The sequence below is a fragment of the Thrips palmi genome, unplaced genomic scaffold, assembly GCF_012932325.1.
Source record: "Thrips palmi isolate BJ-2018 unplaced genomic scaffold, TpBJ-2018v1 HiC_scaffold_4, whole genome shotgun sequence".
NCBI classification, from domain to species: domain Eukaryota; kingdom Metazoa; phylum Arthropoda; class Insecta; order Thysanoptera; family Thripidae; genus Thrips; species Thrips palmi.
Genome location: NW_023144631.1, coordinates 4,513,728 through 4,541,654, shown reverse-complemented (window position 1 = coordinate 4,541,654; position 27,927 = coordinate 4,513,728). Strand labels below are relative to the sequence as shown.

Sequence of the window (27,927 nt, the reverse complement as noted above, 5' to 3'; positions counted from 1 at the left end):
ATTAAGGCAATATCAATCGAGAAGCTGAGTCGCCTAGCAGGAAGGCTGAGGTGAAGTTGGCAACCCATTCGACACTGGCCATTCTTTTGAATGGCAACACAGACGATAATTTTTGTCTCTTTCTCTCTGCCCGCAGAGCGCGCTGGTGAGCCTCCACAACGGCAAGAGCGACAGCGAGGAGGAGGACGACGACGAGGAGGAGGCCGGTGGCGTGGGCCCGCCCCCGGCCGGGATGTGGGGGGCCTCGCGACCACCGTCGCCCAGCATGGCCAGCATGGGCAGCATGACGCCGGCCGCCCCCGCCGCCGCGCCGATGCCGCCCCCGGCCGTCGCCTCCGGCAGCATCGTGGGGCCGCCGAGGGGGGGCGGCGCCGGGGCCGGCGGGGGCGGCGACAACGGCAGCGAGGCGTCGTCCAGCGTGCCGCCGCCGCCGCCCCGGCCGAAGAGCAGGTCCGAGCCCGCGGCCGCCGCCAAGTACAACAACCTCAGCTACTGGAGGGCGAGGCGGTGAGTACGTGCCGCCATGCTGCTTGTCGCGGTTTACAGCCGAAGCCATAAAGAGAGTCAGTTTAGATACGCGTCGCGTTGTTTCCATCCACCCGGGCAGCCCGGGCAGCCCAGCCGGCGCCGGCGGCAGCTGGGCTCCGCACCGCAGAAGCCCCTGTCATCCAGAGCGTAGGCAACCCGTCGCACTGCTGTGCGTTGCGCTGGCTTGTTGCCTACCTTCCATTACCATTACGGGCTAGACTCATTCCGAGAGTCTCTGCCTCCCTCGTACTGATGGGTCGTCCCGTTTAGGTGCGAGAGAGACAGAGCGACGAAAAAGACTACTCTCGGAATCAGTCTCCAGCTTTGTGGCATGCGCAGCGAATTTGCTTTCCGTTTCCCGGAGTGAAAGCGAGCAAGCGAGCAACGCAAACGGCACCGTCGGGGAAATGACCCGGCTGGCCGTGGGAGGGGGAGGGAGAGAGGGAGGGGGAGGGGGAGGGGGAGGGGGAGGGGGAGGGGGGGGAGACACCCGCACCACCAACGCACGCGTTCCTGCCGGACTGGCGGCCCTGTTTGCGAAAGGCTCCGCATAACATTTGCCTTTGTTTGCAGTCCAATTTAATCCCCATCGGGGTCGCGCCTCGCCACGCCGCGGACTGGGGCAGTGTTCCCACTTCAGTACGCAAAAGTTCCCACGATGCACCACAGTCTAAAGGGTTGCCAACCTCACCCTTGCCTGCCTACTAGGCGACTGCACCACAACAATGCCCAGATGTTGCCTGGTGGGCAGGCTGAGGTTGGTAACCCTTTTCACACTGCAATGTATCGTGGGAAGTTTTGCCTGCTAATGTGGCAACACTGGACTGGTGACTGCGGCGGGCTTAGCCAAGGCTTGGGCCAGTTTAGCGACGGCCCCGCCGCGCCGCGCCGCGCCTTCCCCGACTTCTTCTCACGCGAGTCGGGCCGCAATTCATTCATGCGACTTATCTGACCGCGCAGCAGTGGCGGCGCCCGGCAGACTGATTCCGAGCGTCGTTTTCGTCGCTCTGTCTCTCTCGCGCCCACACGGGACGCCCCATGAGTGCGAGAGAGACAGAGCGACGAAAATGACGCTCGGAATCAGCCTCCTGGGCAATACGACTGCGTCCGAAGTGGAAAGCCGCTGGGCGGGGCCATTTCGGGTAGCGATTTGCGCGGGAAACGGATCGTCGCTTTCGAACGCGTCGCGTGTCAATCGGGGAAAACAGAGGAGGGGGTGGCGGTGGCGGCGGGAAACCGGTTGAATCATTTTGGAAACGGCCCACGCCACCCCCACCCCTCGGCCGCGCATGGGTTGTTATTATGACGCGCTGGGCCCTGAGTCTTAATGACGGTTATAGTGTAGCCACGACGCCACCCCCAACCCCGTCGTCGCGACCGCATTCCCGACACACTGCTGCAACAATCCCTCACGACTTCTTCCGCCTCGCCCTGCTCGCCGTCATGCTCGCCGTATTGCTCGATGTCATGCCGCTTGCAGGTAGTTTGGTCTTGATTTCGAATATGAATGCAACTTTTGCAGGGTGACGTTCTACAAGAACGGCGAGCCCTTCTTCCCGGGCGTCGAGTTCCGCTTCAAGCCGGGCCGCGACGTCGGCACCATGGAGGCGCTGCTCGACAAGCTGTCCGTGCGCATGGACCTGCCGCGCGGCGCCAGGTGAGCTCGGAGCCGTAGTTTCCGTGGAGTAAGCCGCGTGCGCATCAAGCTGCGATGCAAGGGGTACCCAACTCAAGATAATCATTGCACGTCTAGTATGGTAATCAGAGAAATAATCAACATCATCCAATGAAATAACAATCATACTTTTCGGGGATTCAATCACTTTTGACCATTTTTGCGAGACCACTGCTCCCAACCTATCAGCGGTCAAAGCCTTCCCGAGGCGGGGCATGAAAGAGTAGGGTCTTCAGAATAGTAAGGCGTCGAGGGAGGTCTTTGACCGCAACTAAATTGGACGCAGTGACCGCTCAAAGTCAGCAAAAACGGTAATTTTCTGAAATTCATTCACTTTTTGACCATTTTTGCGAGACCACTGCTCCCAAATTATCAGCGGTCAAAGCCTTCCCGAGGCAGGGAATGAAAGATTAGGGTCTGCAGAATAGTAAGGCGTCGAGGAAGGCCTATGACCGCAACTAAATTTGACGCAGTGGCTGCCCAAAGTCACCAATATTGAATTTCCGACACTTTAACAGCTTTCCGAGGTCGACGCTCAAATAATCCCTAATATTTCCCAATAATCAACATAATAACCTCCTATAATCAGTGATAATTAATAAAATAATCAAAGGAAATCACATGTAATCATACTCTAAATATAATCAGTGTACATGAAAATCTATAGTTGGTTACCCCTTGCTGCTATGTAGATAAATTTTATTCTTAAAAAAAAAATTGTTTCCTTTTTTTAGGTATATCTTTGGCATGGACGGTGACCGGAAACTAGGCCTCGACGAGCTGGAAGACGGTGCTTCTTACGTCGTGTCCTCGTACAAAACGTTTAAGGTATGTGAACGTGCATGTGTGTGTGTGAGTGTGTTTCGTGACCTCATGCGGCGCCCCGGCTTCGCCGGAATCGTTGGAACGCTGTCGTGTGCAGAGCCCAGAAATTTCTCGCCGCAGATAAACATATTTTTATGGCCTCGCGACGTGTTTCAAGGTCGGAAAATAATGTCGCATGCAAATGGCCTTGTTGTCCGGGCTGAGCGGGCGGTGTATTGAGGCGAGGCTGGTTGTCGGGATGACGGACTCGGCGAAGGCGGAGCGCTCATCTCGACGTGAAGGGTGGATGTCGCATTGGCCGCGGGACGCACTGCCAGCATGGCCACGCCGGGGAGCTCAACGCAAGTCGCGTTGTGTCGCACTGGGGGGTGGCGGTGGGGGGTGGGGGTGCTCAGCGAGCGCGGGGTAGCGGCAAGGGTTTTCCCCCGGCGATGGGGTAGGTCTGGCTATACTCCGGGCTTGCTGGGAGCCCCGGTGTCGGGCCGCGTGGGGTATCGACCAAGTTACGGGAGGGAGGGGCGCGGATATCGGCGGGGGACAAGGTTGCCGCTGGTCAAGGGGGTATTTACAGGTTGAATCATGAGCGGCTCTGGGGCGTGGGGTATGCCTGCTGGTTATGGTCATTGCCAAGGGGAACGCAAAGAGTAGTGCCAATAAGCGGACGACCGTGCGGTCTGGTTTTCTTGCTGCACCTGGTGTCGACTATGAGAAAGAGATTAGAGATTATCCTCTTTCTCCTCTGTTTTCCTCCTTCTTCTATCTTATTTCTTTCTTTCTTCTTTCTTTTCCATCCTTCCCTCTTCTTTCTCCTTTCTGTTTGATATAAATTTACACCTCTGGCAGCATACCAGGCCAAGCTCCTCCACGCAGGCGCTGTGGTGCGACTCCTCGTCCTCCAGGACCGCGTCCAGGACGTCCCCGGCATGCAGCGTGCAGCTATTGCTGATTGCTGACCGCGGCGCCGTCGCTCCGTTTCTGTCGCACTCATGGGGCGTCGCACAGGGATGAGACAGAGCGACACGTTAAACTCTGTGCGGATACGGAATCGCTCTGCAGGCGGGCGGGCGGTAGCGGGCGGGGGCGCCACGCTCACGTCGATGCTTGGGGGTTTGGATGCGCCGAAGGTGAAGGTCCAAGTGCAAGGCCGCCTCGGTGGTGGAGGCCGCCGCCCCCGCACAGCGCCCGGCAGGAAACCGGACCCAATTTCAGCTCGTTTCCGGCGCGCCGTTTCCTACCCTCCGGAATGCACCCGATAAAGAGATTGCAAGCTGCACGCCAGCGGGCCGCGCCGTGGCGCCGTGGCCGCGCACCGGAAGAACTTTCTACCCATTTTCCGACCGATGGCCGGGCCGGGCGGGCCGGACGGGCGGACGGGCGCGGCCCACCACCGCGCCGACACGTGTGGGGCTCGGTGTTTGAGCTCTCCCTCCAGGCGGCCGCTCGATAAGGCCTCGTGTGTGTGAGTGGCGAGGAAGTGCACGCCGTGCACGCCGTGTCGGTGTGAGGGTCAGCGTGCGTGGAGCATCGCGCATCGCGCATCGCGCCTCGGTGCAAGCAGCCTGCAGTCTGCGAGAGGCGGCGCGGCCCGGCGGCGCGGCCCGATGGGATGGTGCTGCCCCTGCTGGAGTGCCTCTCCATCCCGGCGCCCTTCGGGGACCCCGAGGTGAGTCGGCTATGGGAGGCCCCATGAGAGCGAGAGAGACAGACGAAAGCTCTGTTCGAAATCAGCTTGATCAGCCGCGTTGTGCCGTAGGCAGCAGCAGGTGTCTGATTCCGAGAGTCGTCTCGTACTCACAGGCCGTTGCCTGTAGGTGCGAGAGAGACAGAGCGACGAAGACGACCCTCCGAATCAGTCTGCTGGATAGCACGACGTCGGTGAGCTGAACGCGCGCGCGTCCTGGTGTCACGTCCCCCGCGTTCGGTCCGTTCGGTCGCGCGTTGCGCTGCGGACCCCCACGGGAAAGCGGCGAGGAAACGGCGCGGAGAACCCTGTGGCCGAGGAAGGGGGGAGGGGGGAGTGGACGGCCGAAGGGGGGACCGAGGGGGGACCGAGGGGGGACCGAGGGGGGACCGAGGGGGGACCGCACGCTAGCAGGGCATTATTATGCAAATCGGGTGGCCCAGGCCTGGCCCAGGCCATGCCGCCGAGCCGCCACGCCGCGGACGGCCGCCCCCCACCACGCCTACCGTACGCGCCCCTCGCCAGCAAGTGATACTCAACCATTTGTGTGCCGTGCAACTCGTGCAGCGGGCCGGACACGGGCGACGCGAGTCGACATCATGGAGGAGGTGGTGGCGGGGGAGGGGGAGGCGTGGCATCCGAGCCCCCGGGAGATGGCGTGGATGTAACAGGTAGTGCGACTGGCGGCCTGGCTTCCCGGCGCCGCGCTGGAGCCTCGGCCGCCGCCACCGCCTCCCTCGGCCTCGCCCCTGCGGTACTCTATTTATTGAACGAAGGTCGCGCGGTGCCAACGTCACGGCGAGCCTAATCAGGCAACGTGTCACAACCCGCCCCGCCCCGCCCCGCCTACCTTGACCCGGATACGCACGCGCGGTCCTTGCTCCGACGCGCGCTGCGCTCCGCCATGCTCCGCCGCGACCTTTTCCTGGAATATAAACGTCCCGATTACGGCCGAGTAACGATTCGGTTGCACTTGGCCGCCACGACGACGGGGACTCCGTGACGACAATGACGGCGGCGGAGGGCCCATGACGACGGGGAGGGGAACCAAACGACGGGGATCTCGCGTCACCGACGACGACAAAGAGCCCACTTCGACGACGGCGGTCCGCGATGACGACGACGACGGTCCGTGACGATGACGACGGCGGCGGCGGCGGCGGCGTCCAGGGCAGCCGGGGCGGCCGCCTCCCTTCATCTCCATCATCAAGGAAGGGGGCGGTTCGCAGGGCTGGCAGGGCTCGCATGTGTGGTGCAGGTTACGTTACCGAGCACGGCCGCCGCCGTGTTTTTATGCCGCGGGAATACGTACTCGCGATTTGACGCTAAGAGGCCAAATTGCAGCGCCCCTTTGGCGCGGCACGCCCCGCCGGCACGCAGGCCTCGTGTTGCAGTGCTGCGGCCGGCCGGGGCTGCCGGGGCGCTCCTCGTGTGAGCAGGGCCGTATCACTTTGCCGCGGCCATCCGTAATGCGCCCCGCTGCGGAAGGCGAGCCCCTTTTTGTTTCACTCCCACCGCAAAAATAAAAATTTCCCGTTTTTCAAACATTTTCAATTGAGAATAAATTTTGGGAGTTGAACGTGCGTTATAGGATAGGGCGAGGACAGTGCTGAGGACTCACGGGCATCATGACCGTCTCAGCCACAGAAGCTCACTCATATTCACTCCAAGAATCAAGGACTGTTAAAAGTCTTCTCAGCTAGAGTCGTTGACCTCCAACAACCTCAAGGACCGCGGTTCGAATCCGCGCACTTCATTTTTTTTTTCACGTTTTTCTCACCGGGCTGTTTGAAAGATTGGTCGTGACGGGCTCGGCGATAAAGTGGCCGTTGCAGCGGGACAGTGAACCCAGCCCAACCCGTGCACCGCCGCGCTCCCTAATTGCCTTGTCCCGTCCGCACGATCCGAGAGTCGTTCAGCGCGACGCACTATAAGAACGCCCAGACGTCTCGAGAGATCGAGCCTGCAGGCCTGGAATCAGCCTGCAGGCCTGCTGCCCGCGGGCGGATCCAGTGACGGGTTCAGGGGAAGACGTCGCTAAAGGTGCCTGGCTCTAGGGGCAAAAAGCGACCCCATTCCTGGATCCGCCCCTGCTAGGTGCGAGTCCGGCCCTGCACCGCCACACCAACCACCCCGTTATGGCAAAGTAAAACACCACCTCACGCCGCGGCGCGCCGCCTTGCCGCGGCTCGTCCGTCCAGAGCCTCCATTTTTTTCACCAGCCCGGCCTGCAGCGCTGCAGCGCCGACCTTGGTGGGCTGCAGGGCCAGAAGGGGCCAGGTAGGACTGGGAGAGAACCCTGCGAGTCCTTCACTCAGATTCAGTCAAAAGAAATGAAAGTGATCCTTTTCGTGGACTTGACTTTTTTAACAAGTGCGGGTGTCTTGGAGCCCTGCTGCGCGCCGCAGGACTGGTCTTTTGGTACGACTTCATTATCACTTGATTAGAAGGCTGCGATAAGGGGAAAATATATTGCCCCGGGCGTTGTGGCCAACTCACCGAAATGTATCCTTTTTTTGTTTGCTTTTAGTTTTAAAATCCTTGAATCTGCTGTTGGAAAATAATTCAGTGTGTGTAAAACGGGCGTAAAAACGAAGTGACAGGCTGGTATTCGAACCCAGGGCCCCGGCGCCTCGGCCATTTGCCCGGCAATCGCATGCCGCTCCACCACGGCCACCACGACGGCTGCCTCCCGGCGAGATGATATCGGCCGCGATCTAAGTAGCCGCGAAGGCTGAATGCAGATGATGTGCCGCGCTGCCGCCCTGCCCTGCCCTGCCGCCGCCGCGCATACCAATGCACGCCAGACAACGCAGTGCGGCCCGGGCCGTGCCGGAGTCCGGAGCCCCGGAGTGGAGTGGAGTGGAGGTCAGCGGTCCCATTAACCACTGGCTGCAGGCCGAGTCCGAAGCGGCGCTTCGTCGCTCTGTCTCTCTCGCACTCGATGGGGATGGGGCGTGGGGGCGCGAGAGTCCCGGAGCGGCGAGCGACGGTCTTCAGAAGCAGCCTGGAGGCCCTCCCCGAGTACAGGGTGGAGGCGACGTCGCGATGCTACAGTCCGAAATGTTACCTCGTCTGTCACACTCATGTGACAGTCTCGCGCGTGAGAGAGAGACAGAGCGGCGAAGCACCGCTTCGGCATCGCAGCCCGCCGCCTGTCGTGTCCGAGACTGCGCCGGGCCGTCTGCGATGCTAATCGCGCTCGCCGCCGCTCCCGGCCCGCCCATGCGAGGCGTGAGGCCGGATGGTCCGCTAATTTGAGTGACTCCGGCGCCGCGTTTTTCCAGTGCAGGGCGACGGCGAGGCAGGCGGGGCGCAGTAGGCCTGAAGACCGGTGGAGGTGGTCAAAAATCCAGGGCGCGTTTTGAGCCTCAGAGTCGCTAGATGGGACCCTCGGAGAGCAATCTATTGGTGGGGTCACACGTTCGGTTCGAGTCCTGTTAAGCGACTCTGGAGCTCAAAACGCGTCTAGAGTTGCCACCCCCACTGGCCTTCTGGCCCACTGTGCGAGGCGGCCGAGCACGCCGTCAGCGCGTGTCGTGACGAAGAGTATAAGCGTTCCGCGGGCCGCGTGGGCGCGGCACTCCACGGCGGCGGACGGCGGCGGCGTGACACCGGCCTACTTCCTGGCCTCGCTCGCCACCTCCGCGAGCGCCGCTCTCTCCCTGTCTCGCTCGCGGCGCTCCCGCGGGAGCGACAGAGACAGAGGACATTCGGAACGAGGCCTCGTAAAGCCCCTCGGGCCGCTCGGCGCCAGGGCGGCGGCAGGGCGGCGGCCGCGGCCTCCGATTTGGCGCCAAAACGAGCCTCCGCCTGCTCCGCCTCCATGCCGGTGCCGTTGCAGTGCGCGGAGGAGGGGGAGGGGCAGGGCTATGGCCTGTCGCGCGGTCATGCAAATAAAACTTGTCCGCTACGACCGGCCCGGCCGAGGGCCGCCCAGGGCCGCCCGGGCCCGGGCTGCGTGCATAGAGTGCACCAAGGCCCCACCAAGGCGAGGTGGAGGTGGCGACCACTGACCGGCCCTGACCGGAACAGTGACCGTGGCGGTGGCGGCCGTCTCAACCTCAACGACGTGGAGCGTGCCGTGTCCGTGGACGGTGGCTTTGACTTGCGGGCGGGGCGGGGCTGCACCTGGACTGCACCTGGGCTGCCACTCGGCTCGGCGCCACCTTTGATGCCCAGGTTGACGATGGGGCTGAGCATACGTATCAAATACAAAGGACAATCCGCAGACAGTGGTCGTGAGCAATGCCGATGTTGCAGGTTCAAGCCTCGCCTGGGGAAGTTATTTTTCCGACACCTACAGCTTCGGTTCGGTTTCGGAAGCCAGAAAATAACCCGGACGAATCAGGGCCCCAGTGGCGCAATCGGTTAGCGCACGGTACTAATATGACAGTGGTCGTGAGCGATGCCGGGGTTGCGAGTTCGAGCCTCGCCAGGGGCAGTTATTTTTCCGACACTTACATCTTCGATTCAGTTTGCAAAAGTCAGACAAGAGGCTTGAGAACCCGTAGCCCCAGTGGCGCAATTGGTTAGCGCACGGTACTTATATGACAGTGTTCGTGAGTGATGCCGGGGTTGCGAGTTCGAGCCTTGCCTGGGGCAATTATTTTTCCGACACTTCCAGCTTTGATTCGGCTTGAAAAGCCAGAAAATAGGCTAAGGGAGGTATAGCCCCAGTGGCGCAATCGGTTAGCGCACGGTACTTATATGACAGTAGTCGTGAGCGATGCCGGGGTTGCGAGTTCGAGCCTCGCCTGGGGCAGTTTTTATATCGTTGTTTTTTGTTTCGCTTGCTTGCCGGATGCTTGTTGCGTTGCCCAACCCTGCGAGTGGCTCATTGGGCTGCCCCAGGCGGCCCAGCCTAGGCCTCGGTCTAGGAGGCGCTCCCCGCGGTCGTCTGCTTTCGGTTCCGTACTTTCGGTCAACAAGTGCTGTGGGTGTGACGAAGGGGTGGTCTCTCTCTCTCTCGCCCTCTAGGGCGTCCCGTGGGTGTGAGACACGGCACCTCCCCTTCGGATCCAGCCTGCTGGCCACTGGGCTGGCCACTGGGCAGCGCGTGCCGCGCGGCGGCGGGGCGTTTAGTCCTCGACGTCCTCGACTTCCTGCCAAGGCCGCCCCGCCCCGCCCCGCCCCGCCCCGCCCCGCTCCGAGGCTGCGGCGCTGCTCACTGCACTGCCAGCGGCGCGCTGCACGCCCCTCCAGGCAGGCAGGCAGGGCGGCACGGCACAGTGCATTGCTCCTGCGCGGTGGCCGTGCAGGCGAAGCAGGGTCCAAGGGCGGCCGTTGGCTCGGACGGCCCGGACGGCCGGCCTCGGTGAAGGGTCAACGCGTTGCCCCTGCCCGGTGCGAGGGCCAAGCGCGCAGCCCAACGCATTTCGTATTCACCGACGGCGAGGGGCGAGGAGCGTGCTGGTGCGAGGCCTGGAGGGGCGCCGCCGCCTCCGCGCCTCCGCCGCCTCCGCCCCGCCTGACCCACATTATTATAAACCAAGGCGGGCCTAGCCGCGGGCCTAGCCTGGCCTAGCCAACCCCGAGGCCTAAATGCGGCAAGTGGGTGAAGTTTGTCCGCACGCGCGTGCCACTTGCCGGCCCGGCCCGGCGCTCTCAGGGACGGCCCGGGCGGCGCGTGACCCTGACGCACGCGGCACGCCACGCGGCGCGCCACGCGCCCCAATACGACGGCCTCGCGATGCAGCCTTGGGTCCGACTCCGGCACGGCGGCACGGCGACACGGCCGAGCCGGCCAAAGCGTTTCCGTTTCGTGTTTCGCCGCGCGCCGCGGCCGCCTCAAAATGACTCCTCCGCCACCGAGACGCCTTTAGGAAATCAGTCACCGCGGCGGGGAAACGACTGGTAAATTCAATGTCGTGTCAGCTGGGTATTGCGGGATTGTCCGAAATACCCTTGGGCTACCCGAGTCGTCGATGGAACTGCCGCTCTCTCCCTCTCGCATCCCTAAGGACACCCGCCATGAGTACAATGGAAAAGGAGCGGCGATAAGACCACTGATAGTCGCTCTGGAACCAGCCTGATGAATGATTATCCTACAGTCGCTCTGTCTCTCTCGCACCCATGCGGTGTCGCTTAGGAGTGCGAGAGAGACGGAGCTACCGAGCACCGTTCGCTGCCAACTGCGCGGCAGCAAAATTCGCCAGCCCTGTTTGGCGGTCCGTCCGGGTTGCGTGGAAATGTAGTTGAGGGCAGTAGGCCTCGGCAAGATTATGCGCGGCGCGGCCCGCCTCGGCTCGGCATACATTGTGGAAATAGCGGCGGGGTTGATATATAATGCATCACGCTGCAGCATCTTATTACCGCCAAGGCCCAGCCGGTTGGCCCGCCCGGCCGGCCGCGGCGCGAAAAACGAAAAATGTTGCCGGGACGTCACTGTACGTCACTCTCGGGGCGTCGAAGCCGTGTCGTTTCATCGCGCGCTATGAATATGTAGCAGCCAAGCGATTGTTTTGGGCTTGGACGGTGTCGCAAGCGTCGCAAGAGCGTTCCCACCCCCGACGGCCGCCTGGCTTTCATCTCATCGCTCTGTCTCTCTCGCACCGCTAACGGGACGTTCCATGAGTGCGACAGAGACAGTGCGACGCTGCGGTCACGGCGCCTCTCGGCCCCAGCCTAGCACACTGGCAGCACACTGGCAGCACACTGGCAGCACACTGGCAGCACACTGGCAGCACATGCAGCCGCGGCTCTCGTTAAGTCAACCCGACTGCACTACACCGCTATCGAGGGGTGGGGAGGGGAGGGGGCAGTGGCGTGGTTCCGGAGCCTTTTGATCGGATAAGTGCCCGCCGCCACCCCACTCTGTGCCGTGGCCACTGCCCCCTCCACTGGCCGTTGCCAGCCCTTGACGAGGGAGAGAAAGGGGGGGGGAGGGATGGCGAGGGGCCGCCAAGGCCACACAGATTGCTTCATCGCCACTTGAGGGCCCCGGCTGACGTTCCTTGCCCCCGAGTCGCCTCCCCTCCCCCTTCCCACGTGCGTGTACTACTACGTGCCCGTCTTGGGGAGGAACGCGATGCCGCCCCGGATGGGGAATTCACAGAGGTTTCGTCATGAAGGCGCCAGCGTTTACACGAAATTCTCATGAAGGACTATGAATTGTTTCTGTTTGTGAAAACAATTGACACGCTGTCAACTTTGAAAATCATACTGGAAACGAATGATTAAAACTGTGCTGTACAGTACTGAGTGTAAAACTCTTTGTAAATACCCCAAGGATATAGCGAGTTCCTTTTCCCTCTGAACTCGCGGAACTCTTTCTTTGTCTTTCCTTCGATTCGGCGCGGCCGATTGTTCCTCGTGCAAACGAAGGGGGTTGGCTCGGGGTTTCCCCGCTGCAGCGCGCTGCCGGCCTGGAGGGCCTGGAGGGCCTGGAGCAGCGGGGCGTCGCGACGGCGGCGGCGTTTGTCGCCGGCCGGCTTGTCTCTGAGGCCGTCCAGCAAAACTGCTTCCCCGCTCCGTCTCTCTCGCACCCCTCCGGGACGCCCCACGAGAGCGAGAGAGAGAGAGAGAGAGAGAGAGAGAGAAGAGAGAGAGAGAGAGAGAGAGAGAGAGAGAGAGAGAGAGAGGAGAGAGAGAGAGAGAGCAGGAGAGCAGAGAGCAGAGCAGAGAGAGCGAGAGGAGCGAGAGCGAGAGAGCGAGAGCGAGAGAGCGAGAGCCTGCCGTGCGCCTTGTCGGCGTGTGTGAATAACGCCCCGGGTTTCCCGCCGCCAGAAGCAACAAGCCAGCAAGCTTCCGAGCGCCGCACTTCTTCGGCAGCCAGCCGAGCAGCCAGCAGCCCCGCGCAGCCAGCACGCCTTTTTGCCGCCACGCCCGCTGTTTTTGTTGTTTTTGTTGCTGTGTGTGACGCTTGCTTTTGTTGTTGCCGCTGCTTGTTGTTTAGTTTTTCCATTGTTCAGCGCATAATAATATTCCATATCCCTGAAGGCTGAGTGTGTTTGCTATGGAATCCTTGAGCCCGGGCGCCGCACGCAACGTCACGGCGGCGCCCCTCCCCCTCCCCTCCCCCTCCCCTCCCCTTCCTCATGGCCCTCGGTGCTGAGTGGTCTATGAGGCAATTATTCCCTCCAAGTGACCAAGGTTGCGGATCACTCTCACGAAGCCCCGGACAGCGGCAAGGCGGCCAGGCGGCCGGGCGATACAGCGCCACGCGGCGCCACGACATCAAGGCCGGCATCAAGTAAAGTTGTCAACTTTTCCACCCACCCTCCCACTGCTGTCACAACGCAGAGTTTTCGTCGCTCTGTCTCTTTCGCACTCATGTGGCCTTCCGTATGGGTGTGAGAGAGACAGCGCGACGAAAACGACTCTCGGAATCAGTCTGCTGAGACGCAGGTCTCGGACACGGCGGTGTCCGCCACTCGGCCTGGCCGTCGACGACCGCGCGGACCGCGGCCGCACCCGTAGGCAGGCAGCGCACTTCATCATCGAGCATAGATTGAGATTGATCCCCGCGGGTGTGCCAAGACTGCCAAGACTGCCAAGGCGAGTATTTGCGTCATGAAAATCAATCGCCGTGCCGCCGTTGTTCTTCTGCGACTCTGCGAGGCGGGCCCGGCCCTCCCTGCAGACGCTGTGTTCCGTACGGGTGCGAGAGACAGAGCGACGAAAGCAACCCTGGGCGTCGCGTCGCGTTTACCCTGCGTGACGCCTTTTTTCGGCGTGTTTGTGTTTACCCTCGCCTTGCGGGGCACTGGGCTGGCGGTCTAATTTCGGCCGCGCGGCCCGCTTCGTCCAGTAAGTGACCGCCAAGGACCGCCGTGCCGCCGGCGGCCCGCTTTGGGCGAGGTTAGGAACGGCCTCGAACCGCGAACTCGAAACTTGATGCCGTGGCGGAAGGCCAGTCGTAATCGGCCCGCCTCCGCTTCGCCTTCGCTTCGCCCTCGTCCCCGTTGACAGATTCCCAGAGTCGTTTTCGTCACTGTCTCTCTCGCACCCATACGAGACGCCCCATGAGTGCGAGAGAGACAGAGCGACGAAAACGACTCTCGGAATTGTTTGGCAGCCTCGGCCGCTCCTCCAAATACTCCTTCAATTAGGGTGGCGTGGCCACCATTTCGCCATTACGTTTTCACTCAGACGGCGAGGCGCTCGCGGAAGCGGGAAACGCGCCACTTTGCGGTGCCGTGCCGCCGTGCCCGGCTCGCCTGCACGCTCTGTCTCTCTCGCACTCATGAGGCGTGTCGTCTGTGTGCGAGAGAGACAGCGCCGCAGCGTCGTGCGGAATCTGTGTACAGCGAGGTGCTTTTTTTCGAACCTCAGCTTTGTTCTTGCTCTGTCTTTTTTGCACGCCCCTACGGGATGCCTCACGAGTGCGAGTGAGAGAGAGACAGAGCAACGAATGCTCGTTCGAGGTGGTTACGGAGGACTCGAAGACCGCTGCCGTGGAGAACCAGGCCCACGACGCGGGCAAATCGAACGCACACACGGCCAGGTCCATCCACGCGTCCGCCACGCAGTGCAGTGGCTGCTGCCCGGCCGGCGCGGCCCTAGGCTCGCCACGGCGGGGCTCTTTAGTCTCAAGGCTAGATTGCCATCGTTTACAGCACAATATCACAACGAGCCTTTCCACTTGCCGAGGCGAGGGGGGCGGCGCACTGGCTTGGCTCGCTTGGCTTGATCTAAGGAGAGGGTCTCTTTACGGCGGAGAGGGGGTAGAACTGACCTTCGCGGCCGCGGCCGGGTGGGGGCGGCGGTGGGGGTATGCTACCACCGGGCGATTCGGGGGTGATGTGATCTGAGGGGGCTTCGGGGTGGAAGGGTGGAGGGCGCCCCGCGCGGCCCCGCCGGACACAGGTCGAGGGCCGCAGGCCAGACCGCGGCGAGGCCGAAGTCGCACCCTCGCCTCCCTCGCCCCGCCGCCCCTCCCCGGCCGCAAGCAGCCGCCACGCGCGCGTGGGTTTCCCGCCCCGGTCCTGCCGCCCCGCGCCGCCCCGGCCGAGCCCTGAGCCCTGGCAAGCCCTGGCCCCTTCCCGTGGTCAGTCTTCAGTCGTCCTCGCCCTGTGCCACTGCCCCGGCCTGCCCTCCACGCCGTGGCCGTCGTCCCCGTCCTCCTCGTCGTCTCGGCCGTCCTCGCGACCGCGGCCAAACCGCCGACTCGAGCGTCCGGCCCATGCCCCCTGCCGCGCGCTGCTGCTGCACTGCTGAGACGAGTGCGCCGAGCCGCGCCGGGCCATGCGCCGTGAGGGGCCATGAGCTCTGCCTTCACGCTCCTCGCCCTGCCGTCCAAGTCCTACGTGCAGGTAGGCTCCGCGGGGACCGGCCGTGGCGGAGCAGGCGGAGCAGGCTTGGGCCTTGATGGCGGCCGCCGCACCGCGCCCTGACGAGCCCCGCACCGCGCGCGGCCCGCGGCACCCGCCAGCCCGCCGCACGGCAGTGCACGCGGCGCACGCCCACTGCAGCACGCGCGCGCCCAGGCCCGACCAGCATGTCGCGCTTCTTGGTGGCCACCGAGACGGAGGACCTCACCAGGATCCCGCACGCCGAGCGCATCAGCAGACCCAAGGTGCACGCACACTGCAGTCTTCCGGTGGAGGCGGTCGCGTTTTCAGCTCCAGAGTCGCTAAACAGGATACGAACCGAACGTGTGACCCCACCAATGGATTCCCTGTTCGGAGAGCAATCCGGTCACACGTTCGGTTCGAGTCTCATTTAGCGACTTGGAGCTCAAAACACGTCCGAGATTTTGACCGCCTCCTCTGGTCTTCTGGCCCACCGTGCCCCGGTTCCCGCGGCGCCCCGCGGCGCGGCACACTCTGAAAGGACAAAGCTCGCATGGAAAACGGTCGCAGCGTTTCAGTCTCCGACTTACCTTGCATGTCCTGGCATCGGAGACCGAGGCTTGCCAGCTTGCAACGGACACGTTTTTGTGGATGTGTGGGCGGCGAGAGGGCCTCCTTGACCATGACGGGGTTCACGGTGAAGGTTCGCACGGGGGCGTGGCAGAGGGGGTGGGGGACGTCTCGCCACACCCTCATCATTATCTCGCCATCCATTAGGCCTCTAATTGGCCTTGGCACGTGGCCGTGGCGGCCGTGGCGGCCGTGCATGAAGGCCGAGGCCTACACGGAGGAGGCGGAGAAGGCCACGGGAGGGCGGCCCCCTCGGCGGCCCCGCACTGCGCGTCACTGCGCGTGCAGCATGAGTTGCGGCGACTGGTGCTGGTCCCGGACGTCCCGGACGTCGTGGACCTCGTCGACGCGGTGCCGCCCGTCGCGGCGGTGGAGGTGGCGGCGGCCGCGGCGCGTCTGCTTCGGGCCGCCGCCGAGCAAGGTTGCACTCTCATCTATTTTGTGCTGTACTTTCTCTCTTTATTTTTCTTCAAGTATAGATTTTTGATTATAGCGATTTCCCGCGATTCATCGCATACTAGGGTGCAATCCTTCAGTTATGGTTGTCCCTCAATTATTTTCCCCATAGAGAAAAGGCCTTTCGTCTTACTTTTACGTACTGTGAAAACTTGTGGTAGAACTGCAAGAAAAAACAGGGCTAGCATTAGAACCGCTATCAGAAAAAAGGTTGGAGTTAAATTTGTATTGCGCCAAAATAGACAGTGCGTATCCCAGCTGAAATAACAGTGTATGTTCTAACTTCATATGAGAAGAATAATGAAGTTTTTTTTTTTAATTTAGGGGACTCTTTATCGGGAGGTGCTCGATGCTCTGCATGCGTGGGAAACACTGCAATGACTCCACCGAGATTCCGAGACGCACTCACTGCGGCAACTCCGGCGACAGGAACCTTCTTTGCTCACTGTCCCGCTGCCCTTCTGATTGCAGACTGCTAGCTACGGCAAGAAGAACGGCGTGTGGTACGCGTCGGGAGGCGGCGTGAGCGGCGCGACCGGGCCGGGGGCCGCGCTGGGGGGCGGCGGCGCGTCCGGGGGCGGCGGCTGGGGGCGGTCCCACGCGCCGCTCGCCAGGAAATCCAGCGTGCTGGACGCCGACCCGCTGGGCCCCGCGGGGGGCAAGGCGTCGTCGGGCAGGGTCATCCGCATCATCCACGGCCACGACCACAACATCCAGGTGAGTCCGCCCGGTGTCGCTCTGTCTCTCTCACACTCATAGGGGTGCCCCGCGGGTCTTCGGAGTCAGCGGCCTCTCTTTTGCCGCCTGCGGCGACGACGGTGGGCCAGCCCGCCGAACACGCCTGTCCAGCGGGCTTGCCTACCCCCGAATCCGCGGGCGCTCGGCCACCTCTCTGCCTACAGGTTTGCCTCCGAAGTTTCCCTCCTCACAGAGGTGCCCTTGAAGAGCGTACTTTCGCCTGAGTCCTGCGTCTTCGACGTCTTCGACTACCCCACTGCGTTCCAGTCGCGCCTCGTGGTCTTCCCTCACTCTGCATGGCGTTGCCCAGCATAGCGCTTCCTCCCCCGCGATGGAAATGCCACCCCGAATAGCGCTCCACTCCTGCAGACTGATTCCGAGCGTCGATTCCAGCACTCCGTCTCTCTCGCACCTTACACGGGACGCCCCGTGAGCGCGAGAGAGACGGAGCGACGGAAACGACTCTCGGAATCAGTCTGCTGCCGTGCTGAACATGGCGTGAAACAACCGATGCTCGGAATTTTTCGAAATTGCCGGATATGTTTCGCCACTGCCAACTCAGTGGGTGGGTGGCGTGGGGCACTGCTGACGCGTGCTGCGCCACCGCACCCCGCCCCGCCCCGTCTCGCCACCACCCCACCGCGCTGCGATTTGACCCTGAATTTAAACGTTTCCTTCATTGGCGCGCCCCGCCAGGCCGCCACTCTCCAGGGTCAGCCTGGCGCTGCCTTGGCGCTGCCGCCCGCCGCCCTCTGGCCACCCTAGCCACCCTGGCCACCCTAGCCACCCTACGCCAAGGCGCCGCAAGGCGCGCCAAGGTCTGCCCAAGTGCTAAGTGAGTGTGTGTGTGTTTTGTGTGCAGCGTAGTGTGGCGTTCTCTTTAGCGTGTTGGCCGGCCTGGCCGAGGGCCTGCAGACTGATTCCGAACAGTGCCTTCGTCGCTCTGTCTCTCTCGCACTCACGGGGCGTTCCGTATCGGTGCGAGAGAGACAGAGCGTCTCTCGGAATCAGTCGGCTGGCCGGCCTTGCGTGCCTCCGGCCGAACCCCGACCGCGACCCCCGTCTCGCCTGCAGCCCTGCTGCGCTCCTCCACCACTCCACTTTCTTTTACGAAATCCTTGTTTTTTTTTGTGTTTGTTTAGTGTGTGTTTCTCTTTTTCTTGGGTGAATCACTTTGTTGTGTGAAGTAGTGGTGGCCACACCGTGTGCGTGCTGTCTTCAACCGAAACATCGCTGTGTTTGCTTGGTGTTTTGTTCCTGTTTGTTTGTTGTTTTTTTTTTTGTTTTTTGTTTTTGCTTTTGGTTTTGTCAACACCTGTTTGGTTGGACCGTTCGGCGTTTGGTGTTGACGGCTCTGTTGCCGTGTGCTGTGTCGTCAGCTGCTCAACCTGCTGACGTATTTTTGTTTGTTTTGTTTTTACTGACACGTTTTTCATTTGGGTCGGACCGTGGTTTGGCGTTCGGTGTTGATGTTTTTTGCGTGTCCAGTGTCGGGTGCTCCTCAACCTCCGGACGTCGCAACCCTTCGAGGGTGTCGTTGAGGACCTCGGCCAGGTGCTCAAGATGAACAACGCCAAGAGGATGCTCACAGTCTCAGGACAGGAGGTAAAAATTAGCAAAGTAAAAAAAAATCAAAAAAAAATTCTTTCATAAAAACAACAATTTTTTTAAAAAGAAAAACAAATAAAAAGATACTTTTAAAAGAAATCTGTACAAGGTATTTCACAAACAACCGTCTCCATGCAGGTGCGAAGCTTCTCGCAGCTCCGCAACGAGTTCGCGGACGTGGACACGTTCTACCTGACGTCCTCGTCGGTGCGCGAGGCGGTGTCCGGGCCGTCGTCCCCCGTGCGGCGGTCCCGGTCGCGCGCCGCCTCCACGCACGCGCACGCCATCATGGACGACCGCGACGAGCCGCTGAGCACGCGGCGCCGCGCGCGCTCCAAGAGCAGGCCCAGGGTGCTGTACGCCGACCCGGAGCCCATCAGGGCCACAGGTAGGCCGCAGTGTTGCCCGCGCCACGATGCGCAGTGGGCCAGAAGACCGGTGGAGGTTGCCGAAACTCTAGACGCGTTTTGAGCTCCAGAGTGTGTGACCCCACCAATGGATTGCTCTCCGAACGACGAATCCATTGATGGGGTCACACGTTCGGCTCGAGTCCTGTTTAGCGGCTCAGGAGCTCAAAACGCGTCTAGAGTTTTGGTCACCCCCACCATTCTTCTGGCCCACTATGACGCTCCAAAAATTACACCGAATGCCCACTTTAGCGTCATTGACTCGTAATCGGGCTTGGCAAACCTTTCGACTCCGGTGGACGTTCGGGTTCGAGGTGATGGGGCGGGAGTGAGACGCTCTCTGTTCTCGGTGCCGCAGACTACGCCGTGCTGGACTTGATGAAGGAGGAGCCGGTGCGCGTCACGATCCGCGGACTGCGGCGGACCTTCTACCCGCCGCTGCACCACGCGCCCCTCGACAACTCGCCGCCCGACAAGCGCCTGCAGCTCAACTGGGTGTATCCTTGAAACTGCACCGTTAAAAAAGAATAGCATCAACTGTTGAGAATTTTCTGGGTCGGTAAATCAGTGCTAGGGCAGTCGAGTAAATTTTTGTCAGTTCGGGTGAACTTTTGGGACAGTATTGAACCCGGTTGAACCGCTCCGGGCCGCCGCCGCCCGCCACCGAAGGCATACGATCATTTGTGGTCCAGCCGTCAACAGCAACTGCGAGCGCCCGCAGAGCGTGGGATAGGCAACACGCTCACCGTGAGTGCGTTGGGTTGCCTACCCTGGCGATGGCGGGCGCTCTGCTTCCCTTCCATGTCGTCTCTGCTTTCGGTGCGTTTTCCTTGACGGCCAGCCTCCAGGTTCGGGTACCGCGGCGTGGACGCGCGCCGCAACCTGTGGGTGCTGCCGACGGGCGAGATCATGTACTACGTGGCGGCCGTGGCGGTGCTGTACGACCGCGACGAGGACGCCCAGCGGCACTACGTGGGCCACACCGAGGACATCATGTGCATGGACCTGCACCCGTCCAGGGAGATGGTGGCGTCCGGGCAGCGCGCGGGCCGCAGCCGCAAGACGCAGGCGCACATCCGCATCTGGAGCACGGAGACGCTGCTCACGCTCTACGTGTTCGGCATGGGCGAGCTGGACGCGGGCGTCTCGGCCGTCGCCTTCTCGCAGCTGGTGAGGCGGGGGCGCACAGTGGGCCAGAAGGCCGGCGAAGGCGGCCCAAAACTCAGACGCGTTTTGAGCTCTAGAGTCGCTAAATGGGACTCGAGCCGAACGTGTGACCCCACCAATGGATTCCTCGTGCGGAGAGCAATCCATTGGTGGGGTCACACGGTCGATTCGAGTCACATTCAGCGACTCAGTAGCTCAAAACGCGTGTAGCCGCCGCCACCGGTCTTCTGGACCACTGTAAGGCGGGGCCATAATTACAGTGCACCGTTTTCAAGCGAAAGCGCGTCACCAGAAAAAAACAAACACAAAAACCCTTTTCGTTTCCAGAACGGCGGCAGCTACGTGCTGGCCGTGGACGCGGGCCGCGAGCGGATCCTCTCGGTGTGGCAGTGGCAGTGGGGACACCTGCTCGGCAAAGTGGCGGTAGGACCAACGGAGCACGTCGACTTTGCCGTTATCCGTCTTCGTCTTTCGAACAGCCAGAATGAAACTGTTTCCTCCACGTCACTCATGTTTGCAGACCCTCCACGACGACGTGTCCGGCGCGGCCTTCCACCCGCTGGACGACAACCTGCTCATCACGCACGGCAAGGGCCACCTCACCTTCTGGACGCGGAGGAAGGACGGCTTCTTCGAGCGCACCGACATCATCAAGCCGGTAGGGCTTGGGGCTCTGGCTCTGCCGAGCGATTCAGAAGGATCGTTGCGTCGCTCTGTCTCTACTGCACCCCGGAAGATGCTCAGGGAGACAGAGCGACGCACAGTGGGCCAGAAGACCGGTGGGGGCGGCCAAAGCTCTAGACGCGTCGGTTCCAGCCCCATTTAGCGACTCTGGAGCTCAAAACGCGTTCCGGATTTTGACCGCCTCCACCGGTCTTGTCTTCTGGCCCACTGTGCGACGAAGCGCTCTTCCGTGCAGCGCGGTTACCGCGTAGAGATACACCCTGCTCTCTCTGTTTCCGCACGCGACCGCAGCCGTCGCGCACGCACGTCACGGCGCTGCAGTTCGAGCAGGACGGCGACGTGGTCACGGCGGACGCCGACGGCTTCATCACGGTGTACTCCGTGGACGCGGACGGCGCCTACTTCGTGCGGCTGGAGTTCGAGGTACAGTGCTTCGTCGGTAGACTGATTCCGAGTCGTTTTCGTCGCTCTGTCTTGTCGAGGAAGCGCCCCGTGAGTGCGACAGAGACAGTGCGACGAAAACGACTCTCGGAATCAGCCTGTAGTCGGCAGGATGCAGCTCGCCCTGATTGCCCCTTCCTCTCCCCCAGGCCCACAACAAGGGCGTCAGCTCGCTGGTCATGCTGTCCGAGGGCACGCTGCTGTCCGGCGGTGAGAAGGACCGGCGCATCATCGCGTGGGACTCGCTGCAGAACTACAAGAAGATCACGGAGACCAAGCTGGCCGAGGCGGCGGGCGGGGTGCGGTCGCTGTACCCGCAGCGGCCGGGCCGCAACGACGGCAACATCTACGTGGGCACCACCAGGAACAACATCCTGGAGGGCTCGCTGCAGCGCCGCTTCAACCAGGTCGTGTTCGGCCACTGCCGCCAGCTGTGGGGGCTCGCCGTGCACCCCGACGAGGAGATGTTCGCCACCGGCGGCCACGACAAGCACGTCGCGCTCTGGAGGAAGCACAAGCTGGTGTGGAACACGCAGGTAGGGCTACACCGCCACATCGGCACTGGCTTCAGCCTTCAGCGCAGACTGACTCCGAGAGTCGTTTTCATCGCCCTGTCTCTCTCGCACTCATGAGGCGTCCCGGCATAGTCAGACAGAGCGACGAAAACGACTTTCGGAATGAGTCTACAGAACGATGATTGAACGGGTCCGCGTCTCTGTTCCTGCAGCTGCCGTACGAGGTGGTGTCCCTGAGCTTCCACCCGTTCGGCATGGCGCTGGCCGTGGGCTCCACCGAGGGCCACCTCATGGTGCTCAACGCGGAGACCAGCGCCACCGTGGCGTCCGTGCGCGTCTGCGGCTCGCCGCTGTCCTGCCTCGCCTACAACCCCGGTAAGGACTTAGAGTAACTTAAACAATTGCACTGCGTGGTGTGGGTATTCGAACCCGCGGACGCCTGGACTTTTGCGCAGTGGGCCAAAAGGCCGGCGCCGGCGGTGGCCTAAACTCTACACGCGTTCCGAGCTATAGCGTCGCTAAACAGGACTCGAACCGAGCTTGTGACCCCACCAATGGATTCCTCGTTCGGAGAGCAGTCCATTGGTGGGGTCACACGTTCGGTTCGAGTCCCATTTAGCGACCGGGATATGACCGCCTCCACCGGTCTGCTGGCCCACTGTGCCTTGCTCCTCGCTAACACGGCGGGCGCGTGTTCCTTGTTCGGCAGCCGGCGACGTGATCGCCGTGGGGTCGCAGAACGGCTCCGTGTACCTGTTCCGCGTGTCGCGGGATGGCTACTCCTACAAGCGCGCCCACAAGATCCGCGGCTCGCAGCCGCTCACGCAGCTGGACTGGAGCACGGACGGCGGCTTCCTGCAGACCGCCACCGAGGACTACGACCTCACCTTCTGTAAGGCTCTGCAGTTGTTGTTGCTGCTGCTGCAGTTGGTGTTGTTGTTGTTTTGGCAGCGGCACTGACGAGCGCGCGGCGCGCTGTTTGTCTTTTGCAGGGGACGTGAAGGCGCTGTCCGCGGAGAAGAGCCCCGTGGCCATGAAGGACGTCAAGTGGTACACGCAGACCTGCTGCGTCGGCTACACCGTGGCCGGTACGAGCTTCTCATTGAGTCGCCCTCACGAAACCTTAAAGACACTGCGAAATTGTGTCCACGTACTTATTGAATCAACACTTCCCCTTACGTTGTTTTCTCGTGTGTCGGCGCCCGGCAGGCATCTGGAACAACCGGTACTACCCCATGACGTCGCTGGTGGTGTCCGCCAACCGGTCCGCCGCCCACGACCTGCTCATCAGCGGCGACTCGGACGGCTACCTGCGGCTCTTCAGGTTGGCCAGCACCCTCGCTTGAAAGAAAACAACAACGAAAATGCACAAACAAATACAGTAGTGGCAAAGTGGAGTGGAGTAGAGACCCTGAACGGCGGCCTTGCTTGCCCCCAGGTACCCGTGCCTCAGCGCCAAGGCGGAGTACAACGAGGAGAAGGTGTACAGCCTGCAGGTGGCGTGCGCCCGCTTCCTGTTCAACGACCGCCTGGTGGCCACGGTGGGCGGCACGGACGCCACGCTCATGCTGTGGGACGTGGTGGACGACTAGAGACCAGTCGCTGCAGTCACTGCCAGTCAGCGCGTCGCGACGACGCCGAGCCGAAGGCCGAGCCGACAGCGCGACGTCGCCGCGCTCGCCTTTCTCTCTTCTTCCCCCGAAGCCTACCGTCAGCACGCCGTCAGCACGCCGTCAGGGTTGACGGGGCCGCGGGGTGCGGGGGGTTCGGGCGCGACCGCCAACGCCGACGCCCTTCCCGATCAAGTCCACCGCCACTTCGGCGTGCTCCGTGGCCCCACGTGATTGGCCAGTTTGTTTGCCGTGGTTTTTTTGTTGTTTGTTTTCTTTTCGTCGTCGCGCTTCTAGAGTTATCTCGCGGGCGTGAACCGAACCGAGTATGACCCTCGGGGCGCACGGCAGGCAAAACGAGAGAGACTCGTGTTATCACTGACGGTATCGTTGGGTTCACGAGTCGGGTTGCTGGTGGAGTGTCACCTTCTCCCGGTGCCGGAATGGCCATGGTTGCGAGCAGAGGGAAGCCCCCGCGGCTAGGAATAATCAAAATGGCGCGAAAAACGTTTCTTTGGAGGTTTCGAGCCACTTTGAACTATCCCTGCTCGTGGGGCACAGTTTTGTGCCTATTTCCCATTTCAAGTGTGGAAAGTCTAGACAAGTCTTGACGGAAACAGGTTGGAAGATATCTTTCCATGTTATCTAATAGTTTCTATACCATACTAAGTTAGACTTTGACTGGGTATGCTAGTCAATATTTCAATTTATATCTTATTTACATTGTAATTGTGCCACCCCAATTATTTGAAATTAGCATGAATTCAAATTCACGTGCTAAGGATGTGGGCAACTTTCACTCCACAAAATCAATATGATTCAGTCATAAACTAATAAGAGCAAGAGTTTTAATGCCAAATGTTACTCACTTTTGCAACAGAAACAGCACGAAAAGAGCCTTTTGCTTTGTTGAGGCAGAATCACTTCGTACCCGGGCAATCCCTGCCCGACCTATCGCCTTTCTTTTAGTACTTCCCCTTGAACCTTACGCAGCGGCGTGCGGCCCGTGCGGGACCAGCGGGACTGGTGTTGCGAGATCGATTGAGGTGGGGGCTCTCAGAACGCAGGCAACTCGTCCATTAAGCCTTCGTTCATGCCGCTAAAGGCATTGTGCCATGAGATGCCTACTTTCAGGGGCGGAAGAATGTTACTGGCGTCCCCCTCCCGGACTTAGCCGCCACTGAACCCATCACTGTATCTTAAGATTATGTCAACTGCATGAGGAACAGAATACTACTTCCACGATTCCATTTCTAGCCCTCTTTTTCCCTTTACCCTTAAACTCCTCCTAGCAAAAATAATTTTGAATTGAAGCAATATGTGTACGACACCCCGTCCATTTGGGTGCATTTTGATTGTATTAATTAGTCCTACCATGGAAACTGTCATGAATGCCATGAATGTCATGAAGTTTTATAACATGAACTCATGGTTTTATGCTTGAAAACTTTCCTAATTTGCAATTTTATTCTTTACTTTTTTTTACATTTTAATACTGCTTTTGGCACTAAGTACAGCAGTGCAGTGCCACATTGTAATTTCTATTTAGATCCTTCAGAATCTTATTAATGATTGAAGGAAGAGGCTTTTGTGCATCCACCTCAACACTCTAGAAGAGGGACACATAATTCTGCTGACAGAAATCCTATTGAAAATCATGTTTTAATTTGTTGGATTGGAAAATACGTTCATGTTAAATTTGCTCTTTTGTTCCTAATGTGAATTATCAAATGCAGTGCCTTCTCTAGCTCTATGCACTAATATTACTATAAGTAAATAAGGTATTTTATACAGGCGATATGCTCAAAGTAGAGAATAGTAGATAGCAGGAAAAGCAATCATTACTGTATTCTGATATACAGTTGATCCGTCCATGAACAGTTGTTTATTTTCTATGAATTGAATTGGATAAGAAAAATAAAGCTTTTTAAGTAAACAAGAAACTTTATTCAGGCTTATAAAGACAAAAAACACAGACCTGAGATTCAAAAAAGATAGCCCTAACACTGTACACAAATATAGTCTTAACCATACATATAATACTATTGTACAATATAGAAGCAAATACTAGATGAGATCTCTTTGACTCAGGTCAATCCTTTAAAACTCAATGATTGTAAATATATACACGATCACCTAGATAAACACATAGATCCTCTTACAATAATTTTTACATCAATGATACACATTAAAACAGAAAAACAAGGCAAAAAGTGAGGCAACCCTCACCGAACTCTAACAGCAGAGGATTGTATTCTTCTATTAATGTCAGCTAGAATAACAGCACACTGGGCCACCCTCTCCGGTGCGCTTCCAATTGGCAGTACAACTTCTTCCTCCTCCTCCTCTTCTTTGGCTGCTCCTCGGCCTTTCCTCTTCTTGCGTCTCTTCAGTGCCCCAGATGCCCCAGATGGTGCCGCTGGCTCATTGGCTCTGCGCAGTTCATACTGATCGTCATTCCTCCGTCTTCGCTTTCGCTTTTCCTTCATGAATTCTGTGGCGTCATAGTAGTTGGGCTTCTCCTTTATCCGTTGAGTTCTTCTCTGTCGGACTCCGTCCTGTTCTGTTTGATCTCCAGCACTAGAGGTTGAGGCAGAAGCCTGTGCACCATCGCTGCGCCTTGCCTGATAGAAAGAGTAGCCACATGTACAAGTCTTGCAGGCGACTGCACACGGGGTATCGCAGTCGGGACACACCTTTGTAGTCATTTTGTTCTTTGGCGGCATTTTCGGTTTTTCTGTTTTCGAGCTGAGGTGAAGTCAAGTGACAGTTGTTAGGAAGAGGTAGAGGTTAGAAGACAGCAGTCCCACCACAACAGAAGCGTCGTGTAGGCTTGGTTAGATGAGGAACGTGCAAGTTATCAGGGAGAGCACTGGAAGTCAAGGAAAAACAAACAGGTCAAGTCTGTCTTCTGCACCACACCGTAACGTGAAGAGAATACTTATTGTTTATAAACATTACGAGCAAACTGCGACGGACCCGGAATAAACAAAACCAGGGACTAGAACCAACCGCCTTGTTGAAACTGAAACCGCTCGCCGGGCAGTTGTTGAGATTGCCTAGCTACCAGGGGGCTGTGACGTCAGTACGGCCAGAGCGGTAGAGCACATGAGCGACTTGGGATCGGGCACCATGTTGCCGGATTTCGGTTTTAGGGGACCGGGGAGGGGTACACGGATCCGCGGTAAAGGACTGCTGGCAACACGGCGCCCGATCCCAAGTCGCTCATGTGCTCTACCGAACCACGAGGGGCTTGACTCCGAGGGGCGGGCTTTTTAGTGTTTTTTGGAGCGTTGGGGAAAAATCTTCCTGCGTCTTTCATTGGGACGGAAAGTCTTGAAAATTTTTTTGGGTTATCCTAAAGATGTATAGAAGAGATTTTAGTGACGGAATTTTCAAATTCAACTTCTGTCCTGAGATATGAGTTTTCAAATTTTAACATTTAAAAAAAAGTGATTTTTTTCCCTTTTTTCAAACTTGTAGGTGTGTTTTAAAAAAAGTAGGGCTGATATCAAGATTCCGTCACTAAAATTTGTCGACAAGCCATCAATGAATAGAGTCCATGCAAGACGACTCATGTAGGTGTCAACCAGGAACGCAGGAAGTCTTTCTACGACAAAATTTATTGTCGACTGAGCAAAGCTGTGAAGTTGAGCGTAGAAGCCAACGACAACTGATCTCAATGTTATTTCCTTCCAAATGATAAAGAAACTACCCACTTAGCTTAAAGGTGTTCAACCTGTTGAGTCTGAAACCTTCTATGCACATTTTTATCTATGAACTTTGAAAATACAATTTATTGGAATTTTGGCGGTTTTTTCACCAGGGTCCCCCCTTAAGCTCGCTCGCCAGCCCGCACACAGGCAAGAAGCGCATCCCCCCTCCCGAGCCTGTTGAACGGCGCCTGGTACACCGCCAATCATTCCAATCAGCACTCCCTGCTGCACAGCATCCGACCCAGAGACCTGTGCAGTGCTGCATGGCATGTCCCACGCCGGGGCGCTCGGGGCGCTCATGAGCGCGACATAGACAGAGCGCCGACGATGAAGACAACGATGCGCGGAATCGCTTTGCAGTGCTGAGGAGTAACGACTCTGCTCATCCGGCTGACAGCGCCTGGACGGTAAAAAATAACACTTAGAGACAAAGGTCAATTTTGGCAAATTTTCAGTGAAATTCATAGGTAATCCGAGGGGTGATCCGGCTGACACTAAATCAAAGAGTCGTGACCCCTCGAGATGTGGCGCCTCCAAACTGCCACCCACGCTGCAGGGGCACGAAGGGATGCGTTGCCTCTCCAGTGGCGCGTCCAGAGGGACGATCTGGAACGCGATCTGGAACACGATCTGGAACGCGTCCTGGAGGCTGACGCTGCCGTGGCGACGCGCCATCCGCACACTAAGTTGTAGCAACGCGATCGAACGCGATCGGAAAACACAAACGGCGCAAACATGCAAACAACATGCAAAAATCAGGGAATTCCTGCATACTTCACGTCGCGTAGCATCGACGCGTATCGAAGCAAAATCAAACCGAGTCCGACACGGGTATCTGCTGTGGGCAGTTGTGTTTGGGGCAAAAAAATGAAATCAAATTGTGGCTCTCGCTCTGAATGAGGCTGACGGTGAGTCTGACAATGACTCGACACTTTTGAGACCGAGCACGGTAAATTCCCCAAGGAGTCACACAATTACTAAGCGTTTTTTTCCAATTCAAAAGAAAATTTT

The 27,927-nt window shown here is 59.3% G+C and overlaps 2 protein-coding genes and 3 non-coding genes across 7 annotated transcripts; 4 read left to right on the top strand and 1 right to left on the bottom strand.

Annotated features, from left to right (window-relative positions):
- Nucleotides 1–418: 418 nt before the first annotated feature.
- Nucleotides 419–25,137, top strand: LOC117649431 (echinoderm microtubule-associated protein-like CG42247; the record flags this gene model as incomplete). The annotated part of the gene is made up of 17 exons (XM_034392217.1): nucleotides 419–507; nucleotides 2,051–2,185; nucleotides 2,938–3,031; nucleotides 16,502–16,747; nucleotides 18,257–18,373; nucleotides 18,515–18,764; nucleotides 19,142–19,280; nucleotides 19,632–19,953; nucleotides 20,278–20,373; nucleotides 20,471–20,608; nucleotides 20,926–21,057; nucleotides 21,225–21,611; nucleotides 21,803–21,965; nucleotides 22,300–22,482; nucleotides 22,583–22,678; nucleotides 22,800–22,914; nucleotides 23,029–25,137. Coding segments are annotated over 17 exons (2,856 nt in total), but the record flags the coding sequence as incomplete, so codon positions are not given.
- Trnai-aau lies at nucleotides 9,062–9,153 on the top strand. The gene is given in 2 exon segments: nucleotides 9,062–9,099; nucleotides 9,118–9,153. It is a non-coding gene; the product is annotated as a tRNA-Ile (tRNA).
- Trnai-uau lies at nucleotides 9,223–9,314 on the top strand. The gene is given in 2 exon segments: nucleotides 9,223–9,260; nucleotides 9,279–9,314. It is a non-coding gene; the product is annotated as a tRNA-Ile (tRNA).
- Nucleotides 9,383–9,474, top strand: Trnai-uau. Its single transcript is given in 2 exon segments — nucleotides 9,383–9,420; nucleotides 9,439–9,474. It is a non-coding gene; the product is annotated as a tRNA-Ile (tRNA).
- On the bottom strand, nucleotides 25,125–26,303 carry LOC117649432 (UPF0547 protein C16orf87 homolog). Of its 3 annotated transcripts, XM_034392221.1 has the most exons (3): nucleotides 26,162–26,303; nucleotides 25,897–26,072; nucleotides 25,125–25,824 (listed from the first exon to the last, which is right to left on the bottom strand). In XM_034392221.1, the coding sequence occupies exons 2-3, from the start codon at nucleotides 25,924–25,926 to the stop codon at nucleotides 25,426–25,428; spliced, it is 429 nt and encodes a 142-aa protein (XP_034248112.1). In that variant the 5' UTR covers nucleotides 25,927–26,072; nucleotides 26,162–26,303; the 3' UTR covers nucleotides 25,125–25,425. The 3 variants fall into 3 exon arrangements, with proteins under 3 accessions (XP_034248112.1, XP_034248109.1, XP_034248111.1); XM_034392218.1 differs by having other exon boundaries at nucleotides 25,125–26,072; XM_034392220.1 differs by having other exon boundaries at nucleotides 25,125–26,072; nucleotides 26,180–26,295.
- Between the last annotated feature and the right edge of the window lie 1,624 nt (nucleotides 26,304–27,927).

What these genes read in the sequence shown, in the direction of transcription:
- LOC117649432 (XM_034392218.1), bottom strand. Translation starts at nt 25,926, where the DNA reads ATGCCGCCAAAGAACAAAATGACTACAAAGGTGTGTCCCGACTGCGAT.